Here is a 25,553-nt window from a genome sequence, read left to right on the forward strand (position 1 = left end):
GGCAATTCTGCATATGGTGTAAACCATTTGGTGTAGAAATATTCAATAAATAGTTCTTGTAACAGTTTAACTTAAGGCACCTTGACACTTGCACAAATTTGATCCCTGCTATGGCACACAATCTGGTGTGCCAGTGAGGAAACGTGCTGAAACTGTTTTAAACTGTGTGTGAACCATGTGTGGCTTTGTGCCAGTGCGCAATTTTTTTTTTTGAAATGTTCAAAATTTCTGGCATGCATTAATTTCATGAAGGAGTTGTGAACATTGCCCAACCTATTCGAAAACACTGTGTGTCAATGTGTGTCATTGGGCGCAGGGCATCTGAACAATTATGATGAGATGTTACATTGAAAATAAACAAAATTTTACATATACATGATCTAACTCATGAGAAGGAATGAGGATGCTACTGTTTTACCAATCCATTACAACATATATATATATATATATATATATATATATATATATATATATATATATATATATATATATATATATATATATATATATATATATATATATATATATATATATATATATATATATATATATATATATATATATATATATTATAAATAATTGCCTGTGAGACAAGAGTCCAAATGTGTTCTCCACCACACGACGTGCACGAGACAACCTGCAGCTGTAGATAATTTCTCGGTGACTTTGGGAGCAATGAGAGAATGGTTTCTTCGGGCAAGTTCTGAGAGCAAATGTGTTATTGGCTACGAAATGATTATTTTATATAGCGTGGCATCCAGTGGGACAAAGCAGGGTGCATTTGCATGACGAATTGTGTGGCAGTGCAGGGATCAAATTTGTGCAAGTGTCAAGGTGCCTATAGATATCTTCTTTGTTATTGAAATAATCAAGTTGGAAACAGAACTTCTTAGCGGGCCTTCTTAGTTGTATCATTGTGTTGACTATCAAACATTTCATGACCTGTTATTATTATCCATCCATTCATTCATTCATTCATTCATTTTCGCTACCCACTTACTCCAGTCAAGGGTCATGGAGGGCACCAGTCTATCGCAGGGTCACATATGGAGAGGCAAACACATTCACACAGATGGTCAAGTTAAAGTTACCAGTTCACATAACATGCATGTCTTTGGAAGTGGAAGGAAGCCAGAGTACACAGGGGGAAGAAATGAGTTTGGGGAGAACTTGCAAACTCCACATGGACCTTGTGGGAAGCAATGCCACGACATTCTTGCTGTGATGCAGCAGTGCTGACCACTAATCCATCATGCTGTCCTATTATTATTATTGTTATTGTTGTTTTTAACCAACTTTGTTTTTCTGTCTGCAGCATATGATTGCGAATTCTACAACAAAGGTATGGACAGTACAATTATCGAGGCACTTATTTGACAAGCCAAAAAGTGACATCTTATACAGATATGTGGGTTAAATGGGATTTTTTTTCAGGTTCAAATTGTTTTAAAACAGCTCTGAGATATATTTAACCTAAATTGAAGACATGGCAGTGTGAAAATTAGATGGGCAAACTTCGAATAATACATAATATTTAATTATCTGTAAATGAATAGGATAGGTATTTATAAAAGTGACTGTCAGAATGGCCTCAGGTATAGGTAGGCCTGTAAGTAGTCATTGATTGTAGGACCATACAGTCCCAAATTATTGATGCAAATGAAGTCCAACACATTTTCTGTGCCCTGGAAATGTCCATCTATTTGGTTAAGGCATGGTTAATGTGTATAAATGCTCCACATAATTGTGCCCCAGGTTTTTTTCCCCCATAATTTTTTTTAAACATCTGCAAGAGTAGATGTGCTGTGCTGTTAATATTCATGATGGTACAGCATGATAATGTGATTACTATTCAGTTGCCCATCAGCTCCGACATTTGTCAAAAATTGACTAGTTGCCTGTTTACTGCAGTTTTAGTGGAAAAGGAAGCATTGACTTGAGTGCACCCAATCAGCTCCGTACACAGATCACAGATGCAAAAGACCCCAGACAGATTGCAATTGTAGTATGTAGAAATCCAGTCTAATTGGCATCTGCAGGGCATGTGAAGACACATGGTTGAGCAAGTTCCACAAGATAAAGAGTTGCACAATATGCAATACTTTGTTGCAAGCAATAGTTTGAAATTTACCTTTGCATAGACATAGAGCCCATGATGAGAAGCTAACACTGAAACAGATACAGATTCTTTATTGTCATTGTACAAGTACAACAAATGGTAAGGTGCTAGCCTTTCAGTGAAAATATAAACCTGAGTAAACCACGCGCAGAGCTGAAAGGTCTGGAGAAGAAAAGAAAATAAACCTAAAGTTTAACAGAATGAAAAAGGAATGTCTAGCACACAAATTAAAATAAATAAATAAATAAGAACACAGTAGCAAAAAAGAGAGTGCATATAAAAAAAGAGAAAAGTATGCACAAACCTGTGGATACTTCAGTAGCAGTGGATATTGCCCATAAACAAATATTGCACTTATTTCAAGTGTGGCATACATATGTGACCTGGCTATTTGGTTCCAGTGGCATTCAGAGATCTAACAGCAGTTGGGTAGAAACTGTTTTTCAATCTATTTGTACTTGTTTTAATGGACCTGTACCGTCTGCCTGATGGCAGCAGCTCAAACAGAGGGTGTCCAGGGTCGCATGAGTCCTTTAGGGTGGTGTTGGCTCCCCTGAGACAGTAAGAGTCATAAAGGTCCCCCAGTGTGGGTAGAGAGCACCCAATGATCATCTCTGCCATTCTGATAACCCTCTGGAGCTCTTTCCTGTTTGCCCCCGTGCAGCTGGCAAACCACATACAGAGGCAGTATGTCAGGATGGTCTCCATGGTAGAGCGGTAAAAACACATGAGCAATCTCTGGTTTATGTTATCTTTCGGGGACCCACCGGAGAAAAGGAGTAGAAGAGGGAGGCCAAAGAGGAGGTTTATGGATATGGTGAGGGAGGACATGCAGGTGGTTGGTGGGACAGATGAAGTTACACAGGATAGGTGAGACGTAAACGATTGATCTGCTGTGGTGACCCCTAACAGGAGCAGCCAACAGAAGACGACTCACTAATATCTTTTTCTGAGACCAAATGCAAATTTTAGCTTCATGCGTACTTAACTCATATAGAGTTCAAACTATTGGATAGAGTTTTTTTGCTTGTGTCCCACAAACTCAATGGTTTCCATCTATCTTGGTGCAAATAGTCAACTCAGAGACTTTAAACCACAGGTGTTTAACCTCCAAAGGCAGGTGTCCACAAGGCATCCTAATGATATCCCTATTGCCACATTTGGCTGCTTTCAATGTAAAAGAACAGCTTTTCCACTTGTGATTGTAACGGCTCCTCACTTTGTGTCTAAGTGTTGCCTTAATGTAATGCCACAAGGATTAAATGTCACAAGTACCCTGGGAATACCCTGCATTCTACAGGCAGAGCCACAAAACCCTGGAAAACCTGAGTATTCAGCTGCCCACATACCATGGATCTGTTAAGTGGTGGGACATGATTGGTGAATAATTTGAAAAATATTGCTCCATATTTCCTTGTGATTTGAAAAACAATCTAAAATTGATGTTCAGTGGTGTGGATTAAACAAGTCAACAATTTGCTCAGTTTCACAAAGGACAAGTACAAAAAAACTAGTGTCTCTGACTGGGCTGATGGCACAATGAGCCATTCAATTGAATGGAATTTATTCTGCTTTCATTTTGGTACATTATTACCTTCACCAACAAAGTTGGGCAGAGGTTATTTTTTCACCCCTGCTTGTTTGTTTTTGTTTGTTAGTGAACAGCCTGGAGCACACAGTTTTTCATATATTGTAATGAATTTTTTTCAAGAACTGATTCAATTTTCAAGGTCATTTGTCAAAGTGCAAAGTCAGGAAAAATCCCTATCTTTAACATTGAACAAGTTTTCAAAAATTCATAACTCTGTTTAAAAACATAGAATTTATGTCATACAGTATTTGAGAGCATTATGGATGGTATCCTTTATTAACTGACAAAGCTTGATCCAGATCTGATCCAGACCCCATTTACTGTATATTTTTACATTATATCTTAATCAAACATGCCCAAATCACTCTCATCTTTGAAAGTGAGGTGCAGACTGGCACTCAGTATCACCTGACAAAGTTAGATCTGGATCTGGATTTTGTGAACATTTGAATTAAATATTGAAAATCCCATTTGGTGTACGTTTTTCATTATATCGCAATCAAAAGTACCTCAATCACTCTCATTTTTCTGTTATGGATTTACGTACAACCACCAAAATTGGATGGAGGTTCAAATTTCATGCCTCTTTGTCTGTCTTCCAGTTATAAGCCGGAAAACAAGTGCCAAAAAGCAATGTCATATTGTGCAGAGCAAAGATAAGGGCCCCTTCACACATAACACGATTGAAGCCAACTAGCACACTTAGGAGGAATTGCATGCCATTCATGAAAAATTGGAGCTGTCTCCAATGCATCATACATCTGTCGCTACAATTTTTGGCACACACCAGCGGTCCTGTGAGAGCCCATTCAATCCCTCTCTCAGCAGGTGTTCCAGATGACACACATGAACATCCAACACCGCTGTGTGTGGCCGTTTACACTATCAGTATGGAAACAGTGAGCAGATGATCACTTTCAAGCTGGATGTGAAATTTGTCTAAGTCCCCCCACGAGTGTGGTGTTGCAAAAAGCAACAGACATTTGGCGTGCATGTGTATTGCATGTGTGCACATGTGTTGTGCCTCCTCCCCCGAAACACATGCGGTGTACGTGTTACGTACACGTACCGTGTTTTGAAAGACAGGAACTTACAACTTTGCTCTATGAGGTATGTGTCTCTGCTGCTGTCCTCATGTGGAAATACATAAAACATCTTTCGCCTTTGCACCGGGCTGCAGCGGCTGCACACAGCGCACCTCGGCAGGCTGTGGGCCAGCCCAACATGCGTGTCCATACATCGTCCATACATATTCTTTTTTTTTTTTAAACATTAGTTTATCTTTCTTTCGTGTTGTGTGAAGGGGTGCTAACGCTGTGAAAATTATCTGAAAAAGATTTCAGAGTTAAAAAACAAAAACCTGACAACACCACAAAAAACTTCAAGTGCATGAACTAAATACATACTCCTGACATTTGATCACATCTAATTTAGCTTATGAAAAGCCAATTCTAACAGGACTTTGACCTTGAAATTTTTTCTAACATAAAAATTTGTGGAATTGGAAACTAGTGTTGGTGGAGGTTTGCTCTCTACAAGCGCAATGCTCTAGTTGATTGTAAAACTCATCTGTCCAGTATTTGTGGTTTACATCATAGTTTAGTTTTAAACTGTTTTGTACTATTAAATACACAAAAAAGTTTTAACTTTGTGAGCTTTCACTATTTTCAGTTGTCATAGATTTGAAATTCAGCATTTGGTTTATTTTATGTTGATCAAACATAAAAAAATAATCAGTTTACTGCAAATAATCGGTAGATTCATTAAATAAATATTATAATTTGTTGTAGTCCTACTTAACTGTTTAAGTGATAAAAGTGTAATGATAAACAGGTCAACTCACATTTAAAATTAAAATAATTGGTGAAGTTTATTTCTGCAATTTTTGCTTTGTTAGAGCTTCATATTTTAAATTATTTGCATGTTTGGTACATCTCACCCCTGATTCTAAACAGCCTCTGAACTAATATATGTCCACAGTTCTCGGTAAAGGCCCGTTCAGGCTTATCACCTTCAGGTATCGGACAGCTCTGCTGGCAGCCAGCAAATCTGGCGGCGCAGTGTTCCTGCACCGAGGGAACGGCAGCGCCATCCTGTCCCATTTCATGATAACACCAGGCCTTAGCAGAGCCCGGCCACACGGTGAGACCAACACCTTTATGTATTTATTTCTCAAATACTTCTGACTTTGATTAATTCATTGGTTCACCTCCTTTCTTCTTTGATACTTTTAGAAGTCAAAGGTTTTTCCTCGTGATTTCAGTATTTACATTCATTCATTCAGTCATGTTTATAACCCACTTACTCCAATCAAGAGTCACGGGGGCATGGAGCCTATCCCACTAGTCACAGGGCAAGAGGCAGAGTCCACCCTAGACAGGAGACATTGGTTAAAAGAAAAACGTTTGATAAATGATGGAAGAGTTATTTCCCTATGAAAAATAATCCCTTCACATTAGGTTGACAGAACAATAACTTTTTTGTTAGCCTTTTTATAGCATTATTTGTTGACCCTGCTGCATCAGTTTAAACTTTGCATCACAGCTTCACCACAGTTTCTCAGGCTTTGTATTAATTTATATAGCTTTTTTTTTGTGGGAGAAAAGTACAGCCTTGGGTCTGCAGAGCACTTCATTCCAGTATTTTCATTTAAAAATCTGCTACAGTTTGCTTCTATAACACAATAAATAAAAAAAAAAAAAAACTAGCAATACTTTTACAATGTGTATGAGGCTTAAAAATCCAAATCCCACTCACCAGCAACATTTCACCCCATCTACCTGCTTCCAGTTACAGATGCATTGATATGTAAATATCTTGATATATCTCCAAGAAAAAAAAAAACACACTCTTAAATTTGGAATAATTTGGTAAATTACATACAAACAAACTTCATGAATGAGTTATTGTTTTTTCTTAGTGGCTTCCATTCATTTCGTGGATATTTGCAAATTACAAAATAAAGCAAAATTACAACTTTATAAGCTTGAAATACGATTGAATTGAATTAGTACATTTTCAGCAACATTTCAGTTTATTTTTCAGAAAATCCATGCTGGTGGCCACAGCCAATTTTGAACCCAAGAGCCGGGCGGAAATTTTCAGTACCGATGGGAAAGAAGGGGAATGAAAATCAGTAGGAGCAAGACTGAGTACATGAGAGGGAGCCCAGTAGAATAGTGTCTTTACAAGGAGTAGAAGTGCTGAAAGTAGATGAGTCTAAATACTTGGGGTGAACTGTCCAAATCAGGGGTGGGCAACTTGTTCCAGAAAGTGGCAAGAGGGTGTAAGTTTTCTTTGCAGCCACTGATTCCACCAGGTGTGAAAACCTGCACCCTCTTGGCACTTTCTGGAACAAATTGCCCACCTCTGTTCCAAAGTAATGCAGAGTGTGGTAGAGAGGTGAAGAAGAGAGTGCAGGCACGGTGGAGTGGGTGGAGAAAGGTGGCAGGAGTGATTTGTGACCAACGAATATCAGCAAGAATGAAGGGGAAAGTTTACAAGACAGTAGTGAGACCAGCTATGTTGTACAGCTTAGAGACGGTGGCACTAACAAAAAGACAGGAGGCAGAGCTGAAGGTGGCAGAGCTGAAGATGTTGAGATTCTCTTTGGGAGTGACAAGAATGGAAAAGGATTAGGAATGAACATATCAGAGGGACAGCTCAGGTAGGACAGTTTGGAGATAAAATCAGAGAAGCGAAATTGAGATGGTTTGGACGTGCAGAGGAGGGACCCAGGGTATATAGGGAGAAGGATGCCGAGGATGGAGCCACCAGGCAGGAGGAGAAGAGGGAGGTTGAATGTTTGAAACTTGCATTCGGTGAGGCCAACTTTGTCCAGAAGCAGCACTTTGTATCACCTCACTAGCACACATAGCGGAGTCAGGGATACTTAGGTGCGATGCAGTATTTTGTTGGTAATAAAATGAAAGCCGGCCAAAGAAAAATAAGCCTCAGGTATGATGAGATTAAACTGTTTCTTTTAAGTGTCATTTGGTGTCAAAGTGAACCCATTCACTGAAAGCTTCATTACTTGTCATACCTAGCCTTCTTCTTCTTCTGGATGCACACTGTCACCACAGTAGCTCATTATCATAATGACATGAAATGGTCACGTAATTTGTAACACAATACTATAATATGATTGAAAGTAATTTCTTTTAGTTTCTCCAGCAAGTAATATTATCGTCATTATTGACTGTAGAGATTATGGTTGTCAAAGTTAACAAAATAATAATGCACCCCTGACTTCAGGGTGAATGTGAAGCATTACTGAAAAGCGCTTTGAGCGTCAGATGCAGATGGAAAAGCGCTATATAAATGCAGTCCAATTAGGAGGTTTGTAACCATGTGACAGACTGGCGTCCTGTCCAGGGTGTACCCTGCCCCACGCTCTATGATTACTCCGATGGGCTCCAGCCCCCCCTCCCCATCGTGACCCATAATTGGAGTAAGTGGTTGAAGATGAGTGAGTGAGTCAACTTCCAAGCACAATGTGCTTATGTTTTTGTTCCTTTCTTAACATCCCACCATGAAGCATCTTCTTTGTGTCTGCACAGATACATCCCGAGTTTCCTTTGAAGCAGCTGACAGACCAAACTACTTCCTCTATGCGAGCCCCAGCGGCCAAGTGAAACTGTGCAAATGGGAGGAGAACAAGACATTCTGGGAAGGGGCCACCTTCATCGTCCACAGGAACACCTGGATTCCAGGCTATGATTCGCTGGAGTCCCATGCTAAGCGTGGTTTCTTTCTCCATTCCACAGTCCAGCGAATCCACCTGCTCAAATATAGACACACCGACAGCTTCCGCAAAGCTACACTCTTCAAACTAACAGGTCAGTGTCACTAAACTGAGTAACACAAGCAAACACATCACACATATCAAAATTTCAGTTTTAGAATCAGAATCCGGTTTATTGCCAAATACCTGTTCACATATGTACAAGGAATTTGCTTTGAGCTAGTGAAAAATAACAATGAAGAAATTTTGAACCGTTCTAGAACAGTTACTCTCTGGCATATAACCTCATTTAACTGTAGTTGATGTATAGTTTGGGGTGATGGTCGAGCAGTTAAACCTGCTTGCTTCTTGTGGGGAAGGGTCTTGGTTCAAACCCCACCCTTGCCAATTGTCCATATAACATGGACGTTGCATCAGGAAGGGCATCTGGTGTAAAACTTGTGCCAAATCAACATGCAGATCCACCTCAGTTCTGCTGTGGCAAACCCATGTGGAAAAACAAGAGAAGCCGAAGGGACTTACTTACAAAGTAAAGTTAACGTAACCTCCAACAAAAGACTTTTTCGCTGCACCGACTCAAAGTGAAAGTTTTTTCCAACTTCAGGAACCATACAGTTAAGTCAGCTTGCTTTGTTGAGTTAGTGTACCGGCTGCACTTTGCGTTATGTTATTATGACTTCGCTCATTTGCTCCCCTCGGGACGCGAACATGGAAGTCGGACTCTCTAACCAGAAGGCCAAAACCCAGGGCTCTGGCGTTGTGACCAGAGAATCCTTTTGAGCTGTAGGGAGTGAGGTTTACTAACTACATCTGCAAAGCGACACCTGCTGGCCTCCGTTGCACTCACCCCCCTAAACTCACTCCCATCCGGGTACACGACACCACTGTAGTGGCTGCACTCTCTGTTGTGTTGTTATGACTCTGCCCATTCGCTCCCCTCGGGATGCGAACTCACGATCTCCAGCATGGGAGTCGGACTCTCTAACCAGAAGGCTAAAACCCAGGGCTCTGGCCTTGTGACCAGAGAATCCTTTTGAGTTGTAGGGAGTGAGGTTTACTAACTACATCTGCACAGCGACACCTGCTGGCCTTCGTTACATTATGTTATTAGTTCATTCAAACAAACTTTTATCTGAAGCAAATCTGAGTTCCTCGTTATGATGCAAAGTTAAGTCAACTTAACCTCCTCTTCTGTGTGAACTCAAAGGCTTACTTAGAGAGAAAGTCAGCACAACTATCAGGCCTTAAGTTAAAAAAGCTTAGAAACCTTTCACAGCTGGTTGCGTTACATTCAACTTTTACGACTCAAGTTTTCCTTTTTTCCATTGAATCAGGATGTACACTGTGACTGTTTAAATAATGGAAAGTGTGCAACATGGACAAATTCCGTGGAAAATAACATTAAGACATTGAATAGGCAGTTTGACGTAATATCCATGAACTATTTAAGTAAGTATGAGAGATGTACAAAAAAAATCCAAGAATAAGCATAATTATTTCAGCGGAAGTGCATATGAACCTACCATGTGCAAAAACACAGAGTGCAGATGTGTGTGTGTGTGTGTGTGTGTGTGCGTGCCTGTCTGTCCGTCTGTATGCAAGTGCATGTGCAGAGGGGAAAAAGCTGTGTTTGTGTTGTTTGGTTTTGATCCTGAGGGAGTGCAACTGGCTTTCCGACGGTAGTGCTTCAAAAAGTTTGTGACCAGGGTCGGAAGGGTCAGACACAATCCTCCTAACACACTTTAGGATCTGAGCAGTGTAGAGGTCCTGGAGGGATGGCAGAGTGCATCCGATCACCCTGTCAGCAGAGCGGGTCACCACCTGCAGTCTGCCCTTGTCCCCAGTACTGGCAGCAGCATACCAGATGGTGATAAATGAGCAGAGGATGGACTCAGTGATGGCTGTGTGGAAGTGAACCATCAGTATCTTTGGCAGGTCAGAGTTTCTCAGCTGCTGAGGAAGTACATCCCATTATGGGCCCACTTGAGATCTTGGATATCCCAGGACCTCAAATCGAAGTGGAAAGACTCCATATTGCTGACTGTAGAGTCACACAGAGTGATGGGTGTGGACGGGGCTGGGTTCTTTCTGAAGTCAACAACCATCTCCACTGTCTTCAGAGAGCATATAGCTCCAGGCTGCTGAGGCTGCACCAAGTCACCAGTCAGCTAATCTCCAACCTGTAGGTGAACACATCACCATCGTGAAGCCATCCAATGAGACTTAAACTTTCTTGTCATTCAGAATATACACAAGGATTATACACCCAGTGAGGGCGGTGTTGTCTGTAAACGTCAGGAACTTGAGAGACTTGTGACTGGAGGTGCAGCTGTTGCTATATAGTGAGAAAAGCAGGGAAGAAAGAACACAGCTCTGGGGAGCTCCAATGCTGATAGCCCGAGAGTCTGACACATGTTCCCCCAGCTACACTGTCCTGTACTGGAGCTCCATCCAAAAGGGGCTTCATGCCCTAAATTGCCTGGTTTTGTTTTCTATGCTAATCTGCTTTGTGGTTAGTGTCAAAAACTTTTCAGTCAGTGTTTCTGCCTTCTGCTCTTGTCAGTGTCCTGTAAATGTACATGAATGTTTTGTGGTTTGTTTAAATTAGGCACAGATCCAGACACCCCGCCAGGCCCACGATGTCAGTGGAGATACGACTCTTGTGTCAGCCCCTGCTTCAAAACGTGCAGCAACCCATCAGCTGAAGCCTGTGTCACCATCCCACAGTGAGACTTTTGAACATTTACATAAATGCACAACAACATCACACATTAGTTTGTGCACTTGTCATGTCTTTTCTGTTGCTGTTATTCACAACATCAAAAACCGGGAAATGCATTTATTAAGCACTTTTTTCCATCTCCACCTCACACAGTTTCTTTATGTAAGTCCAGCAAACTTTGAAGAGATGTGAGTGTGACATTACATCTGTATAAAGTGTAAATAGGAATTGGGTATGTGCCCAGCCCTGTATATACATGCATGCATCTCTGCATATAATAACATGTATTTAACACTGTAATCCAGGAAATACAGCACCGGTCATTGCTGGATTTCTGAACATCTTGGAATTATGATGTGGTCTCATCCATAAACACTACAATATGACATGTACAGTGGGGTAAAAAAGTATTTAGTCATCCCCTGATTGTGCAAGTTCTCCTACTTAGAAAGATGAGAGAGGTCTGTAATTTTCAACATAGGTACACTTCAATTATGAGAGACAAAATGAGAAAAGAAAATCCAGAAAATCACATTGTAGGATTTTTAAAGAATTTATTTGTAAATTATGGTGGAAAATAAGTATTTGGTCAATAACAAAAGTTCAACTCAATACTTTGTAACATAATCTTTGCTTGCAATGACAGAGGTCAACTGTTTCCTGTAAGTCTTCACCAGGTTTGCACACACTGTAGCTGGTATTTTGGCCCATTCCTCCATGCAGATCTTGGGCAGTGATGTTTTTGGTGCTGTCGCTGGGCAACAGGGACTTTCAACTCCCTCCACAAATTTTCTATGGGGTTGAGGTCTGGAGACTGGCTAGGCCACTCTAGGACCTTGAAATGCTTTTTAGGGAGCTACTCCTTCATTGCCCGAGCGATGTGTTTGGGATCATTGTCATGCTGGAAGACCCAGCCACGTTGCATCTTCAGTGCTCTCACTGATGGAAGGAGGTTTTGTCTTAAAATCTCATGATACATGGCCCCGTTCATCCTTCCCTTAACACGGATGAGTCGTCATGTCCCCTTTGCAGAAAAACAGCACCAAAACATGATGTTTCCACCCCCATGTTTCACAGTAGATATGGTGTTTTTGGGATGCAACTCAGCATTCTTCTTCCTCCAAATACGACGAATTAAGTTTTTACCAAAAAGTTCTATTTTGGTTTCATTTGACCACATGATGTTCTCCCAATCCTCTTCTGGATCATCCATATGCTCTCTGGCAAACTTCAGATGGGCCTGGACACGTACTGACTTAAGCAGGGGGACACGCCTGGGACTGCAGGATTTGAGTCCCTCTCTGCATAGTGTGTAGCCTTTGTTACTTTGGACCCAGCTCTCTGCAGGTCATTCATCATGTCTGTAGTTCTGGGATTTTTGTTCACTGTTCTCATGATCATTTTGACCCCACAGGTTGACATCTTGCGTGGAGCCCCAGATCGAGGGAGATTATCAACGGTCTTGTATGTCTTCCATTTTCTTACAATTGCTCCCACAGTTGATTTATTTACACCAACCTGCTTGACTATTGTAGATTCACTCTTCCCAGCCTGGTACACATCTACAATTTTCTTCCTGGTGTCCTTCGACAGCTCTTTGGTCTTGGCCATGGTTGAGTTTGGAGTCTGACTGTTTGAGGCTGTGGACAGGTGTCTTTTATACAGATGCCATTAATACAGGTAACAGGTGGAGGACAAAAGAGCTTCTCAAAGAAAAGTTACAGGTCTGTGAGAGCCAGAACTCTTGCTTGTTTGTGGGTGACCAAATATTTATTTTCCACCATAATTTACAAATAAATTCTTTAAAAATCCTACAATGTGATTTTCTGGATTTTTTTTTTCTCATTTTGTCTCTCATAATTGAAGTGTACCTATGTTGAAAATTACAGACCTCTCTCATCTAAGTAGGAGAACTTGCATAATCAGGGGCTGACTAAATACTTTTTTACCCCACTGTATTTCTCCACAGTTGAGCCATAAAGTAGATTTGTATCACATTGTAGTGTATGGGTGGTTTTAGGAGGAAGCAAACATGGCTGCTCTAAAAATGTCAGGTCTGGTCTGGGAGTGTGCGCTCATGCCACACTTCACTGCATCCAACACACCATGGAACTTTGCCAGGTCCTGGACAGCAAGCACCCAGGAAGCTTAACAGGACAATTGTGCACCAAGACATTTCATCTCCTTAATCAGTTTGTCAGTTGCTGCATTCAGTGCATTCATTGATTTTGAAACAATTACAGCATTATTCTCTAAGTCAAATTAACCTTTTCTTTGGTGGCAAAGGCACAGTATCCACAGTGCCAGTGCTTCTGACAGTACCAGTCATAGTCTGACTACCATGTCTGCCAGCTTATTGAGGATCTCACAAATTCTCAGGGTGTCTCGTGGAGTGGCTCTTTCAACTCAATCGAATGTTTTGCAAAAATGAGCATAGACTACACAGAAGCACTATCAATACTGAGATTTGGATTTATCTCAGTGAATCCAAATCTGTAACTCTGCAAGTACTTATACTTGCAGGGTTAGGATGTAGTTAATTGGTGATATTTTTTTTTGGTCATGAAAACACAGTGATGGAAACAGGTGGACGCTTCCCTTAAGTAAAACTGTACTTGAAGATGGATGTTTTAATTTTGGAAAAGTACTTTACCAAATTTAGTTTGTGAAAAAGAAAATGCTTTAATTTGAAAATAATGCAAACAAAAGCATGTTGAGAGAGAAATAAACAGGCAAGACTTCATAAAGCAGTATTACAACTATTTCAACTTTGTGGCTAATTTAGGGTGGCCTGTGGGGAAATTTTTAGAAAAAAGACTATTTGATGACTTGTGGAGCCTACTGAGTGTAGGGTTTTTTGTGCACATTATTTTGGTAGGACTTGTACTATAACATTAATAATAAACATATAATTGGGTGTCTGTTCAACACCCCCATCCTTCTCTCTCTGTCTCTCTCTCTCTCACACACACACACACAGACACACACACACAGTATTAACTTCATCTGTCAGATGAGATGAATAATCAATGTATTTAATGATCTTGTGCATATAACCATTAAATGCAGTTCAGCCTGCCCTTCAGGGTGTTGTATTTACTCTGTTAGGTTAATGTAGTTGAACCATGGAAATACTTTAAAACTCAATGCTTGGAAGTTGTCCAGCCACATCAACAGGTGTTGTCCAGTTAGTAGCACAGATTCTGATAACATAGTTTATTACCTAGCATCACTTTGTTATCTAATGTTATTGTTGTTTAGTTTGTTGCTTCTTTTGAGTAAGTCTGTGTGAGTCACTTCAAATCAAAGCTTTTAAGAGAGCTTTGAAAAGATTTTAGCACTACAGTTGCACTAGAGAAACCACCAGTTGGCAGCCAAGTTTAATTACAGATGTCTGCTAACACAGTTTATTACCTCATATTACCATGATATCTGACATTATCAATTGGTAACTATGTGTCATAGCTTAGTTGGTCCCTAAGCTTTGACTCAAATCTTCGAAGCACACTCTTAAGGTTAAAACTACTTCAAGCGACAGCTTTTCCTTGGAATTATGTGATGTGTGACGTTCACAAAAGTACACAGACAAAATAGGACAAAAGTAGCTGGAACACAAGTGTACAATAACTTTTCAGGGCATCACAACATTAAATTCCTTTGCTGATGTGCAGACAGACAGACAGACAGACACAGGGAGAGAGAGACAGAAAGACAGACAGAGAGAGAGACTGCCTGCTGTGTACATACACAGGACAAAAAGAAAACCAGTAAAAAAATTTTAGATGTTAGACATAATAGCTGGCAGCTTTATGTGGCATACATGGTGACACCGCTAGCTGCCGCCGTTAGGTAACACACTGTTGATTCCACAAATCATCATGTCAGTCAGGAATTTCTCCACAGGTAGAACTTTTGTTTATTATAGTACTTTTGTACAATTGTACAAATTAGAATAATTATTTAACTTACAATTACTTAAATTCAAATTTAAATAATTAAAATTACATGTAATTATTATTGTACTTTTGTGCAATTGTACAAAATTACAATTGTAAAATAGGTACTTTGTTTATTTGAGCTGTTACCACTAGAATGGCCTAAGCAGGGGGTCACCCCTCTTAAGTCTGGTCTGCTTGAGGTTTCTTCCTACAAAAAAAGTGCTGGAGGGAGCTTTTTCTTACCACTGTTGTCTGCGTTCTTGTTGAATTTAATTAATTCTGGTGGTGAAATATTGAGCCTGAATTGGATAAAAATGCATGGGTAAATGATTTTTTAAAAAACATTTAAGAGGCATTTTGCTTATGCCCACTCACTATTTACCAAATGTTTTTCATAATAGAAACGTCATTATTTTGATGCCAGAATTGTGACAACCTGGGTAACTGAATGTATGCAGGAATAAGTCACAGTAATTTATTACTGACATTGCAACTGTCTTGAAATATCTTCATTATTATCTTTACAGAGTGGAGGGTTGCTTTCCTGTCTGCCCCCCACACATGGTACTCGATGAAGTCACACATCGGTGTGTCTATGTGGAAGACTGTGAGTATCTTTTGTCATTAATATTTAACTACAGGGGTTAACAGACTAAACACAAGTGAAACTGGGCACTGAATGATATGTTTGTTACAGCAGAGGTAATTGGGGTAAAAAGCCATTTGAAAAAAACATTCATTTGGAATCAAGTACCAACTCTGATCAAGTCAGAACCTCCTAGTGGCACGCTGCAAACTGACCACCTACATGATGAATAACAGTTCTTGATTTTTATTGATAATCCAGGTTCATGTTGTGCCATAATAAAAATCCAAACCTCCTCATCCTGCGCACTGTATTTCTGGGAGTGCAGAGGCTGATTTGATGCATCATTTTTTTTGTGCTCGTTTTTTTGTAACCTCTGGGAGGAAAGGGCATAATCCTCTTCAACTCCAAACACTCCTCAAATGGTTTAAGAAAAGTTAAAATTCAATGTTCAAGTCAATTTTAACATGTTTCGTTCATTTTATAAGGTTATAATCAGGGCCGTATATAGGAATGTGAAAGGGGGGGGTTCAAATCCTTGAGTTGGGGGTCCAGTGGGCCGCAGGGTCCCTGGTGGGGTCGAAGGGCAACGCCCTCGTGGGGGGCTCAGGGGGCGAAGCCCCCCGAAGCAGAAGCTTTTTGAGGATTTCGAGGGGTAAAAAGCTACATAAATTTCATTTGAAACCCAAAATGTATCATTTTAGGAAATAAATTTTTATACTGTATACAAATAGTCCTTGCTTGGGATTGGATCAGTTGCCATAAGAACCACCCAGGAAGAACCAAGATAACATTAATGCAAACTTTATACCTGCCTGTCGGTTGCGAATGACGCAACCGACAGGCATGAAAAAACTCACGCATGCGCAAGAAGGTTCAAGCTTGACTGATGCAAGCGCACATGATTCAAATCCATATAGTTTTTGCAAAAAATAAAAAGGTCGCATAGTTTTCTAACAGACCTCGTATTTAGCTGTATTAATATTCGCGTTTACATTATGAATATGTACGTATATGTACGTTATGTATTAAAATAGTGGTATTTAATTTGGCGACCTTGTTTAACTCGCGAAATTCGCATAATAAATCCCACGCGAATATTTGCACCTTTACAGTATTTGCAACAGGAAGGAGAAGCTCCCTTTATTTCTCAGCTTATACATACAAACATGTTTTTACAAACCAGACAAGTGTAATTGTGTGTCTACATGGGTATTTACAAGCCTACTAATATGTTTGATATCAGAGGAGGATAGGGACCAGGGAGCAAAAATTCTCAACCCCCATGGGAAAAGGTTTCGGTTGAACCCCCTGAACCCCCTCTATATATGGGCATGATAATAATACTATAAGGCAGTAACCAAGGAACACCTGTCCACTGCGCCACACGTCCACAGGAAAAGACTACATCACAAACCATAGATGACAGCCAGCCAGAATCACTTGAAAAGTAATGTCCCACCATGAATACGAGGGGTGTGAGGGGACTCAAGAAGTGGACAGAAAGACACAGACAGGAGGGGGAAAATAAGTATCAAGAGCATATAAACTGAAAGTAAAAGACACACCTGTTCACTGCTCCACCCACTCCCTACAAAAAGGAAAACAGACTTAACGATAACAGACCTTCTGGTGAATGTCCATGTAGGGAGCCTTGAAAGGACACTGAGCTCGGTTGACAACCAAGTGGCTGTGGAGGGAAAACAAACACACAGTTGGATATGTGGCCACCCAGTCAACCAAGATTATATAGACAATCTGGAGGATGGAAAAGCGGCCAGTGCAAGTCAGGTGCAAAGTCAAATAGTAACCTGAACAGAGACACTGGGTCGGGTGGTCAACTAATCAAAAACACCGGGTCAGGTGATCGACAGCAATTGGTTACAGGTCACGAGGAGGATCAAGACTGCTCCTTTATGTCATGAAGTCTGGTGAAAGGCTGCCACCTAGTGGCAGAGAAAAATCATTAATTGGACCTTGCTACATATATATTTTAAAATCACTGGCTAACATCCGCTCGGTAAGCAACAAACTCGATGAACTTGTGCTAAGAGCTGAGCATGACAGTGAATTTAGACAGAGTAATCTTGTGTGATTGACGGAAACATGAAGATCATCACGATACACCGAGCCTGTCAGGCTACACCACTGTCAGAGCGGACAGGGACGCGCGCACTGCGCACATATCCATCGGAGGGGGTCTGTGTTTGTTTGTGGATAACAGCTGGGCCACACAATACAGCATATGAGAGCAAGTATGCGCACCAGACTATGAGATACTGACTGTATCTTTTAGACCCTTTTATCTTCTGCGGGAGTTCGGACAGATCACTGTCATTCTCGTATACGTGCCCGGTCCAAATGACGATGCAGCAGGAGAGAGAATAGCAGAGAGCTATAATAATGCACTCACCCGCTCTGCTGACCAGCCCGTTTTCATTCTGGGGGACTTTAACTCATGCAATCTGTCTGACCACTTGCCCACTCTACAGCAATATGTAGACTGTCCCACACATCTACATCGGATGCTTGACCGTTTCTATGGCAACATCCCAGAGGCTTATAAAGCGGTATGCAGACCACCTCTTGGAAAATCTGACCACAATGTGATTCATCTTTTGCCTAAATACAAAGCTGTGGTCAAAAGAATTAAAACAGTTAATAAGCAGGTCCAGGTGTGGTCCGAGGAAAGCAAAGAGCAACTCAGAGACTGTTTTGATGAAACAAACTGGGACATTTTCTTTGAATCCTGTCTGGATAGAGATGAACTCACTGACACCATCACATCTTACGTTAAGTTCTGTGAGGATAATGTGTCAGAGACTAAAACTGTGAAAATATTCCCAAATAACAACCCTGTGTGTCCAAACAATTGAAAATCTGCCTTAATGAAAAGAAGGCAGCCTTCTGCTCTGGTAATGTGCAATTAATGCAGGAAAAAAGGAGACAGCTGAGAGGGAATATATTTAAAGTAGACCTGCATTGAAATAAATGTGGTCAGATTTCAGAAAGAAATAGCTGATATGTATTTATAAGACCCTTGTGAATGCAGTAAAGTAAATCTGTAAGCCCAAATTTGTAATTCAGCGGAGAAATCTTCGTTTAAAAATGACAAATTTGCAGCTAAAATTTAGCCCTCTGTGAAAACAGTTTGTACAGCCGTATCATTTCCATGACGTCAGGGACAAGACGACGCGTTCCCGCCTTCAGTCCGATCCCGCATTGAAATTGATTTTATCTGTTAGTAATGTTACTTATACACGTCCTGGTTTCAACATCCAAAAGTAAGCTGCAATGAATGTGAGATACAGATCTGTGTGCTCAGATCAGCAACGACATCGACAGCGGGCGCCGTTCTTCCTCTCCCGCTCTCTGCCTCCGCTGCGCTTATTAACTCTGCGGCCTCGTTAACGAGCTTGTTAACCGCCGATGCGGGCCACTCACACCGCTCGTGTTTACTTTGCAGCCGCCGGCATCACCTCTCTGTCTACTGAATGGAGCTGCAGCACACTTGGCACAAGTCCTGAGATTACGCTCGCTGTTTTAATGCGAAGCGACCGGTACACCTGTTGCTGCAAGGACAGACTTCTTGTGGCAAAATCCACAGCACCGCACGTCTCGGCAATCGGAGCCCCAGAGCTCCATGGACGCTGAGAGAGGTTTATATATTTTTAATGACTGGGATTCTTTGTGGGTCTCGCCTCCATATCCCGCGATGGTACCGGAGACGAAAGACAGCAGATTTTCATTGCGACACCACTCAATCAAACGGGCGTATGAAAAAGTCCCACAAAATAATTTTCAAGCACAAATAAAAGAAATGTGTACTCACCAAATGTGCCGCAAGACAATATGAAGTTTTAAAAAAAGTAGATCCTTCCGTATAAGACAAGAAAAAGGTGCAGATGCAAACTGACTTAAATCCACAAATTACAATTGGCGCCATGCATGCTGGGAGAGGGTCTTGTCCGTGACGTCTCGGCAGCGTCCATGATGAGAGGGACAGTTTGCGGAGGGCTAACTGTTAGCTGTACATTTGTCATTTTCAAATGAAGATTTCTCCGTTGAATGACAGATCTGGGCTTCCAGATTTACTTTACTACATTCAGAAGGATCTCATGTGTAAATGTAAGTCATTTTTTGTTCAAAAAATCTGACTGCATTTTTTTCAATGCAAGTCTCCTTTAAGGCAAAAATTGAGTACAAGAATAAAGTAGTAAATTTTTCAGTGGCAATATAAAACAAGCCTGGGAAGGTCTAAATACACTGATGGGCAAAACCAGTAAGAAATGTTATGCTCCTACAAGCATCAATCATTGTTTTGTTGATGAGTTAAACCATTTCTTCTGTAGATTTGATAAAGTGGATGATAAACAGGAATGTGATGACATCTGTAAAAATCTTCCTGCAGGAGCACCCACAGCCATCACTGAGGATGCCCTGGCTAAAAGTCTTTCTAAACTGAAGCCAAACAAGGCCACTCGCCCAGATGGCCTGAATGCCCGTCTACTCAAGGACTGTGCTCCTCAATTAAAAGGAGTCTCCTCCAGATTGTTTAATTCCCTCCTTGTCACAGGAGTGCCCAAATCCTGGAAATTCTCGATAAGGCCTATACCAAAAAAAAAAAAAAAAAAAGCCAGAGGCAAGCAAACCTGAAGATTTTCAGCTCACTGCCATAACCTCCATATTATGTAAAACTATGGAGAGAGTCTTAGTTGACGTCCTGACCACCACAGTGGTCAGTGAACTAGACCCTCTGCAGTTTGCCTATAAGAGGGACAGAGGTACTGATGATGCCGTATTAATCTTTCTGGACATGATCTCAAAGCAGCTTTCACTTGCTAAAGCATATGCTCGGGTTTTGTTCGTAGACTTCAGTGCAGCTTTTAACTCTATGAAATTACACATTCTTCTGAAAAGGCTGGCTGATTTAAATGTTGAAAAGGGCCTGATGCTCTGGATCAGAGACTTTCTGTCTTGTCGCCCTCAAAGGGTTTGTGCTAATGACATTCTGTCAGGACAGCTCATCATAAGCACTGTCTGCCCACAGGGTAGCGTCCTTTTACCTTTACTCTTCTCTCTTTTTACAAACGAATTTGCAGTGAATGACACAAATTTTAAACTGATTAAATATGTGGATGACATGGCCCTAGTCGGCCTGCTACAGAAATCTGATTCCTCTGGCGAAGCCTCCTATCTCGTTCACACTAAGGCTCTTGAAGCTTGGTGTCTCGACAGCCAGCTGGAAATCAGTGTGTCTAAGACAAAGGAGCTTGTTTTTTACACAAAGCAAGAACTGACAGTGCAGCCAGTTTCACTCGATGGCCAGCTTGTTGAAACGGTGGAAACTTTTAAATATCTTGGTACAGTTCTGGACAGTCACTTGAGCTTCTCTGAAAACACTGATTTTATCTTTAAGAAATGTTCACAGCGACTCAGTCTTCTTAGAAGATTGAGTTGTCTTGGTGTCAATCCGCAGATTTTAGAGCTTGTGTATTCTGCACATATTGAGAGTATTTTAACATTTCATCTTTGTGTTTGGTTTGGTCACTTGAGTTGTAAATGTAAGAACAAATTAAATAGAATTGTAAAATGGCGGGGAAAATTGTGAGAAAACCCCAGAAGCCTCTGGCCCACATTTACACTGACAGGATGAGGAGGAAAGCTCAGAGTCCTGGCAGACAGCTCTCATCCTCTGTCCTGTCAGTTTGAGCTCTTGAAGTCTGGGAGGTGCTACAGAGCTCCACTGGCCAAAGGTTCTTTTAAAAAATCTTTTATACCAAATGCTGTTGCCATAATGAACTCAAAAAAGTGACCACTCCACAAATAAAACCTGAACTGCTTTACTTCTGTTTTATTTAATTTTATTAGATCTTATTTTATGTTTTATTTATTTTACTAGGTCTTATTCTACTTCTTCCTTTACGTCTATGTATTTTATGTATCTTATCTTTGTTTTATTCGTGTGTTTGTATGACTGTTTGTATTTTAGTGTCGTCTTTTTTTTGTGCTGGTGAGCCAAAGACAATTTTCCACATCGGTGGACAATAAAGAATTATTCTATTCTATTCTGTTCTATTCTATTCTATTCTATTCTAATACACTTTACACTGCTTGTGCTCATTAAGCCTTGATTGCGAGGGAAATACAACTGCAAGCCCATATATTTGCCATTCCACAATTGCTAATTTCAGTTGCAGTATTTGCCACCAATATGACTTTTTCCATCAGATTGTGCAACCCTAGAAGACACCCATGAGCACAGTAACATTGGGTCATCTAGGTGTAAATGAAGTACCTTCATGTTTGGTGTTAGTTTCATTTTTGCTTAAAATTCCACTTAAAAGTATGTGGTTAAAAACTGGGAGCATATATGATTAATTGAACATCAAGGGTTGTCTCAGCTATCACTCTCTAATGTTACATTTTTCTAACAGTTCTTGTTCTTTGTGCTCAGGCATCAATGTCATAGCTGCTGTTCAGCCTACAACAGCATTCAGTGCTTGGCAGACATCTGCACCTTTCACTTTGACAACCACCACTACCACAGCCTCCACCACCTCAGCCATCACTTCTGTTATGCCTCTTCACACCGCTCCTACCACTAAAGTCACCACCACTCTGCCTGTTATTGACAAGCAGACAACAATCACCAAGGTGCCACTGCAGCCTGATGAACCACAACAACCTCTTACTACTTCTTCTCTGGCTCCAGAACTTCCAGGTACAGCAACATTGTCTTCTTTACCCACAATACCTGATGTAGTGGAACCACGTTTTACTGTCAGAATGACCGAAATCCCAACCAGCACTGTATCAGATATTACATCATGGACAACCAAAGTTCTCAGCTCTACCATCATTCCCTCCAGCCCAGTAGCATCTAGAACAGATGATCCTCATTTTGCCATCACAACCCTGTTCTGGATCACTGGCCCCAGCAAGTCTACTGACTCCCCTCTCTTCACCTCCTCAGCTACCACTCCACAGACATCGGCGGCACCTTCTACAAGTTCAGTAGAGGGGCAAACCAGCATCAGTCCTTCTCCTCATGCTGTGGAAGTAGACCAGGAAACCACAGAGGTCACAACTCCTTCAGAAGTGATCATTCCCATTGTCAGCACAACCACCTCAGGTCCAGCTCCAGTTTCAGAGTATTCTACTGTGAAAGACAGGATTACTGTGCCAAAATCGATGACCACTGGTTACACAGAAACTAGTACAAAGCCTGTAACTGTTTCTACATCTACATCCAAGCTTCCTGGTTTATCCAGCACATCAGCCACTCTTCCTTTCCCTTTCCCAACCTTATCTCCAGTTGAAACAAAGTCTGTATCATTGCCAATCGTTACTTTAATGAAAACAACGGAATCAGTCACAAAAGTTGTGCCTTTCACAATACATAAAACAACACCATATAAGAGTCCAGAGGTAACAGTTCCACTTGATTCTCTGGTTTCCACAGAACAGATTAGACACAGAACAGACACAGAACAAACCTCCACAACTGCTGCTCCTGGGGTCCAGACATTGACCCCAGTCCATGTTGCACCAACAACTATTGTACAACTATCTCCTACCTCATCCAGCTCTGATGGGCAAACTATAGCAAAAGAAATGACCACTGTATCAAAAATACCTACATTTACCACCACAACAATTGAGGGTCCACCTATGAAGGTTGCAGATACAACAGCTCCTCCTCCACTTTCCTCCCCAGTTTATACAGAGAGAACCTCCTGGTCAGCTTCTGTCCTAACAACAACAACAACAACAACAGCAACAACAAGAGCTACTCAGATCACTACATCAAGTTCTCCAGAGGTTCCAGAAACATCCACATTGTTCACAGGGCCTCTAGTCACAACAAAACAAACTCTACCACCTGTGACTCCTGCAGAATTAACTACTAGTTCATTACTGCCAACAAAAGAAAGTTCTACACATTCCCCATCTACTGTGAGGACTTCTAAACCCCACTGGGACACTTCAATCACCCCAACAATCGGCACCACAGAGCTTAAAATTCCAGAAGTCACCTCTGTCATTTCACCTACCACCACTCAGGCACCTCACCTTCTAATCACAAAAGATTCAGCCATCTCAACTACAAAATCGACTTCTGCTACAGCAGCCACTGTTAAAATGACACCACCCAAAATCCCATCTACACAGTTTACACTCACAACAACCTCAAAACCAGATAAACCCCACTTCCCAACTTTATCTGAAACTCCTGAAACACCTTTGACCACAGTCCCTACCAAAGCTGTGCCCAGTGCTGTAACAACAGTGTTCAGGCCAGTCACCATACAACCAGTCACAGAGATGAGGCATCCACTAACTGGTAGAACTGAGGTGTCAACAACAGTTACCGTGACGCCACCTCCATCTTGGTCTCCATTGCATACAACCACCTCTACCCCAGGACCTCCAAGACCTACAACCTTCCCAGACAAAGTTACCACTCGGGTTGTGTTCACTGCAAGAACTACACCCACTACAACCTCCACCATTACAAGGACACCAACCCTTCGTACAACACCTCGGGTTCCTCTGACAACGAGAGTTACTCCAAGAATCACAACAACTGAGAGGTCAACCATTGCACCAGTCACTCCAAGGGTTACTGTAACAACAAGGACTACAGTAATAACCACCAAATCACCCACGCGTGTCTCACCAACATTCACAAGCCCTGTCATGACCACTGTATCAAGAGTGCCATCTACAAATATCACAACATCTGATGAGGCAGTTCAGACACTAAGCACTACCAAACATGCCCATGTTGGTGTAGACGTTCCCAGCTTGAGCAACATAACTGCTCCAGTCCCAGTTTCTGTTCCTCTTCTAACAGTAGCTCCATTGACAGCTGTCCCCACAGTGAGCACCAGAGAGTCAACCACATCTGAGAAGCTGCCAACCAAGGTTTCACCAACTACAGCCCAACTGGTGAAACCACAGACCACCCATAAACCTAGTACTGCTTCTAGTACAGCTTCACTCCCCATGGTGACCACATTCCCAACTGCTGTTCCAGATGTGGTTGATCACACTAGTGCTGGAATAACAACAGCATCTCCTCCAACACTGCCTCATACTACACCAGTGAAAACAGCCAGATACACAGCTGAGGACACATCTGTAGTTGTACTACCTACAAGGATATGTACGGTGAGTATATTATATTGAATATACTTTTTTCTTTTTGTGGTTTCATGCAGATTAAAGTAGAATGAGCACTCAGGGAGTAAACCACTTTCACCTTACATGTTTGAGATTCAAGATAATTTTTTGTTGCAGTTCATTGTTATCATATATGTTTTTCTGTGGCTTGTTCAAAATGGAACCACTTTATTCTTGACAACACACAGCCCCCCCATGTTTGATTCATCCTGTTTGAGTTAGTGTTATCACCATGAGTTTGACCTTCCAAGGTCACTCAAGGTCAAAGTCTATGTGAGCAAGTGATACTTGATGTAACTTCATATTAGTGTTTCATAGTACCCACAGCTGCATCTTTAACCGGTTCCTCGAAATAGACCAGTTAAATGAGTTTGACCACCAAGCCCATTAAAGACCACCAGAGCTTAAATATGTGACAAATAGAAAGGTGATATAACTTCTTATCATATACCTATAAATGATACACCAATATGATTGGATAAAACACTAAAGAATAAATAGCAATACACCCTTGTGATATTTTTCGTGGACTGGTAATATTTTTCATACCACCCGAGTAAAACCCAATTGAATCAGTTGAATGTGTTTGTCCTAGATATTGTCAATGTGTAATTTAATACACCTGTTTCTGTTCTATTCAGTGACATTATCAATTGAATGTGTT

The 25,553-nt window shown here is 41.1% G+C and overlaps 1 protein-coding gene across 1 annotated transcript in view; it reads left to right on the forward strand.

The window, feature by feature from the left end:
• The window catches only part of otog (otogelin), a 336,135-nt gene that overhangs the window by 242,382 nt on the left and 68,200 nt on the right, over positions 1-25,553 (forward strand). The window contains exons 31-36 of the mRNA XM_034163547.1: positions 1,316-1,342; positions 5,691-5,852; positions 8,270-8,548; positions 11,063-11,180; positions 15,642-15,721; positions 22,158-24,877. Of these exons, the coding sequence (XP_034019438.1) occupies positions 1,316-1,342; positions 5,691-5,852; positions 8,270-8,548; positions 11,063-11,180; positions 15,642-15,721; positions 22,158-24,877 (3,386 nt within the window). The remainder of the gene's footprint in view (positions 1-1,315; positions 1,343-5,690; positions 5,853-8,269; positions 8,549-11,062; positions 11,181-15,641; positions 15,722-22,157; positions 24,878-25,553) is intronic.

This window comes from Thalassophryne amazonica, chromosome 2 (assembly GCF_902500255.1).
Source record: "Thalassophryne amazonica chromosome 2, fThaAma1.1, whole genome shotgun sequence".
Classification (NCBI taxonomy): Eukaryota; Metazoa; Chordata; class Actinopteri; order Batrachoidiformes; family Batrachoididae; genus Thalassophryne; species Thalassophryne amazonica.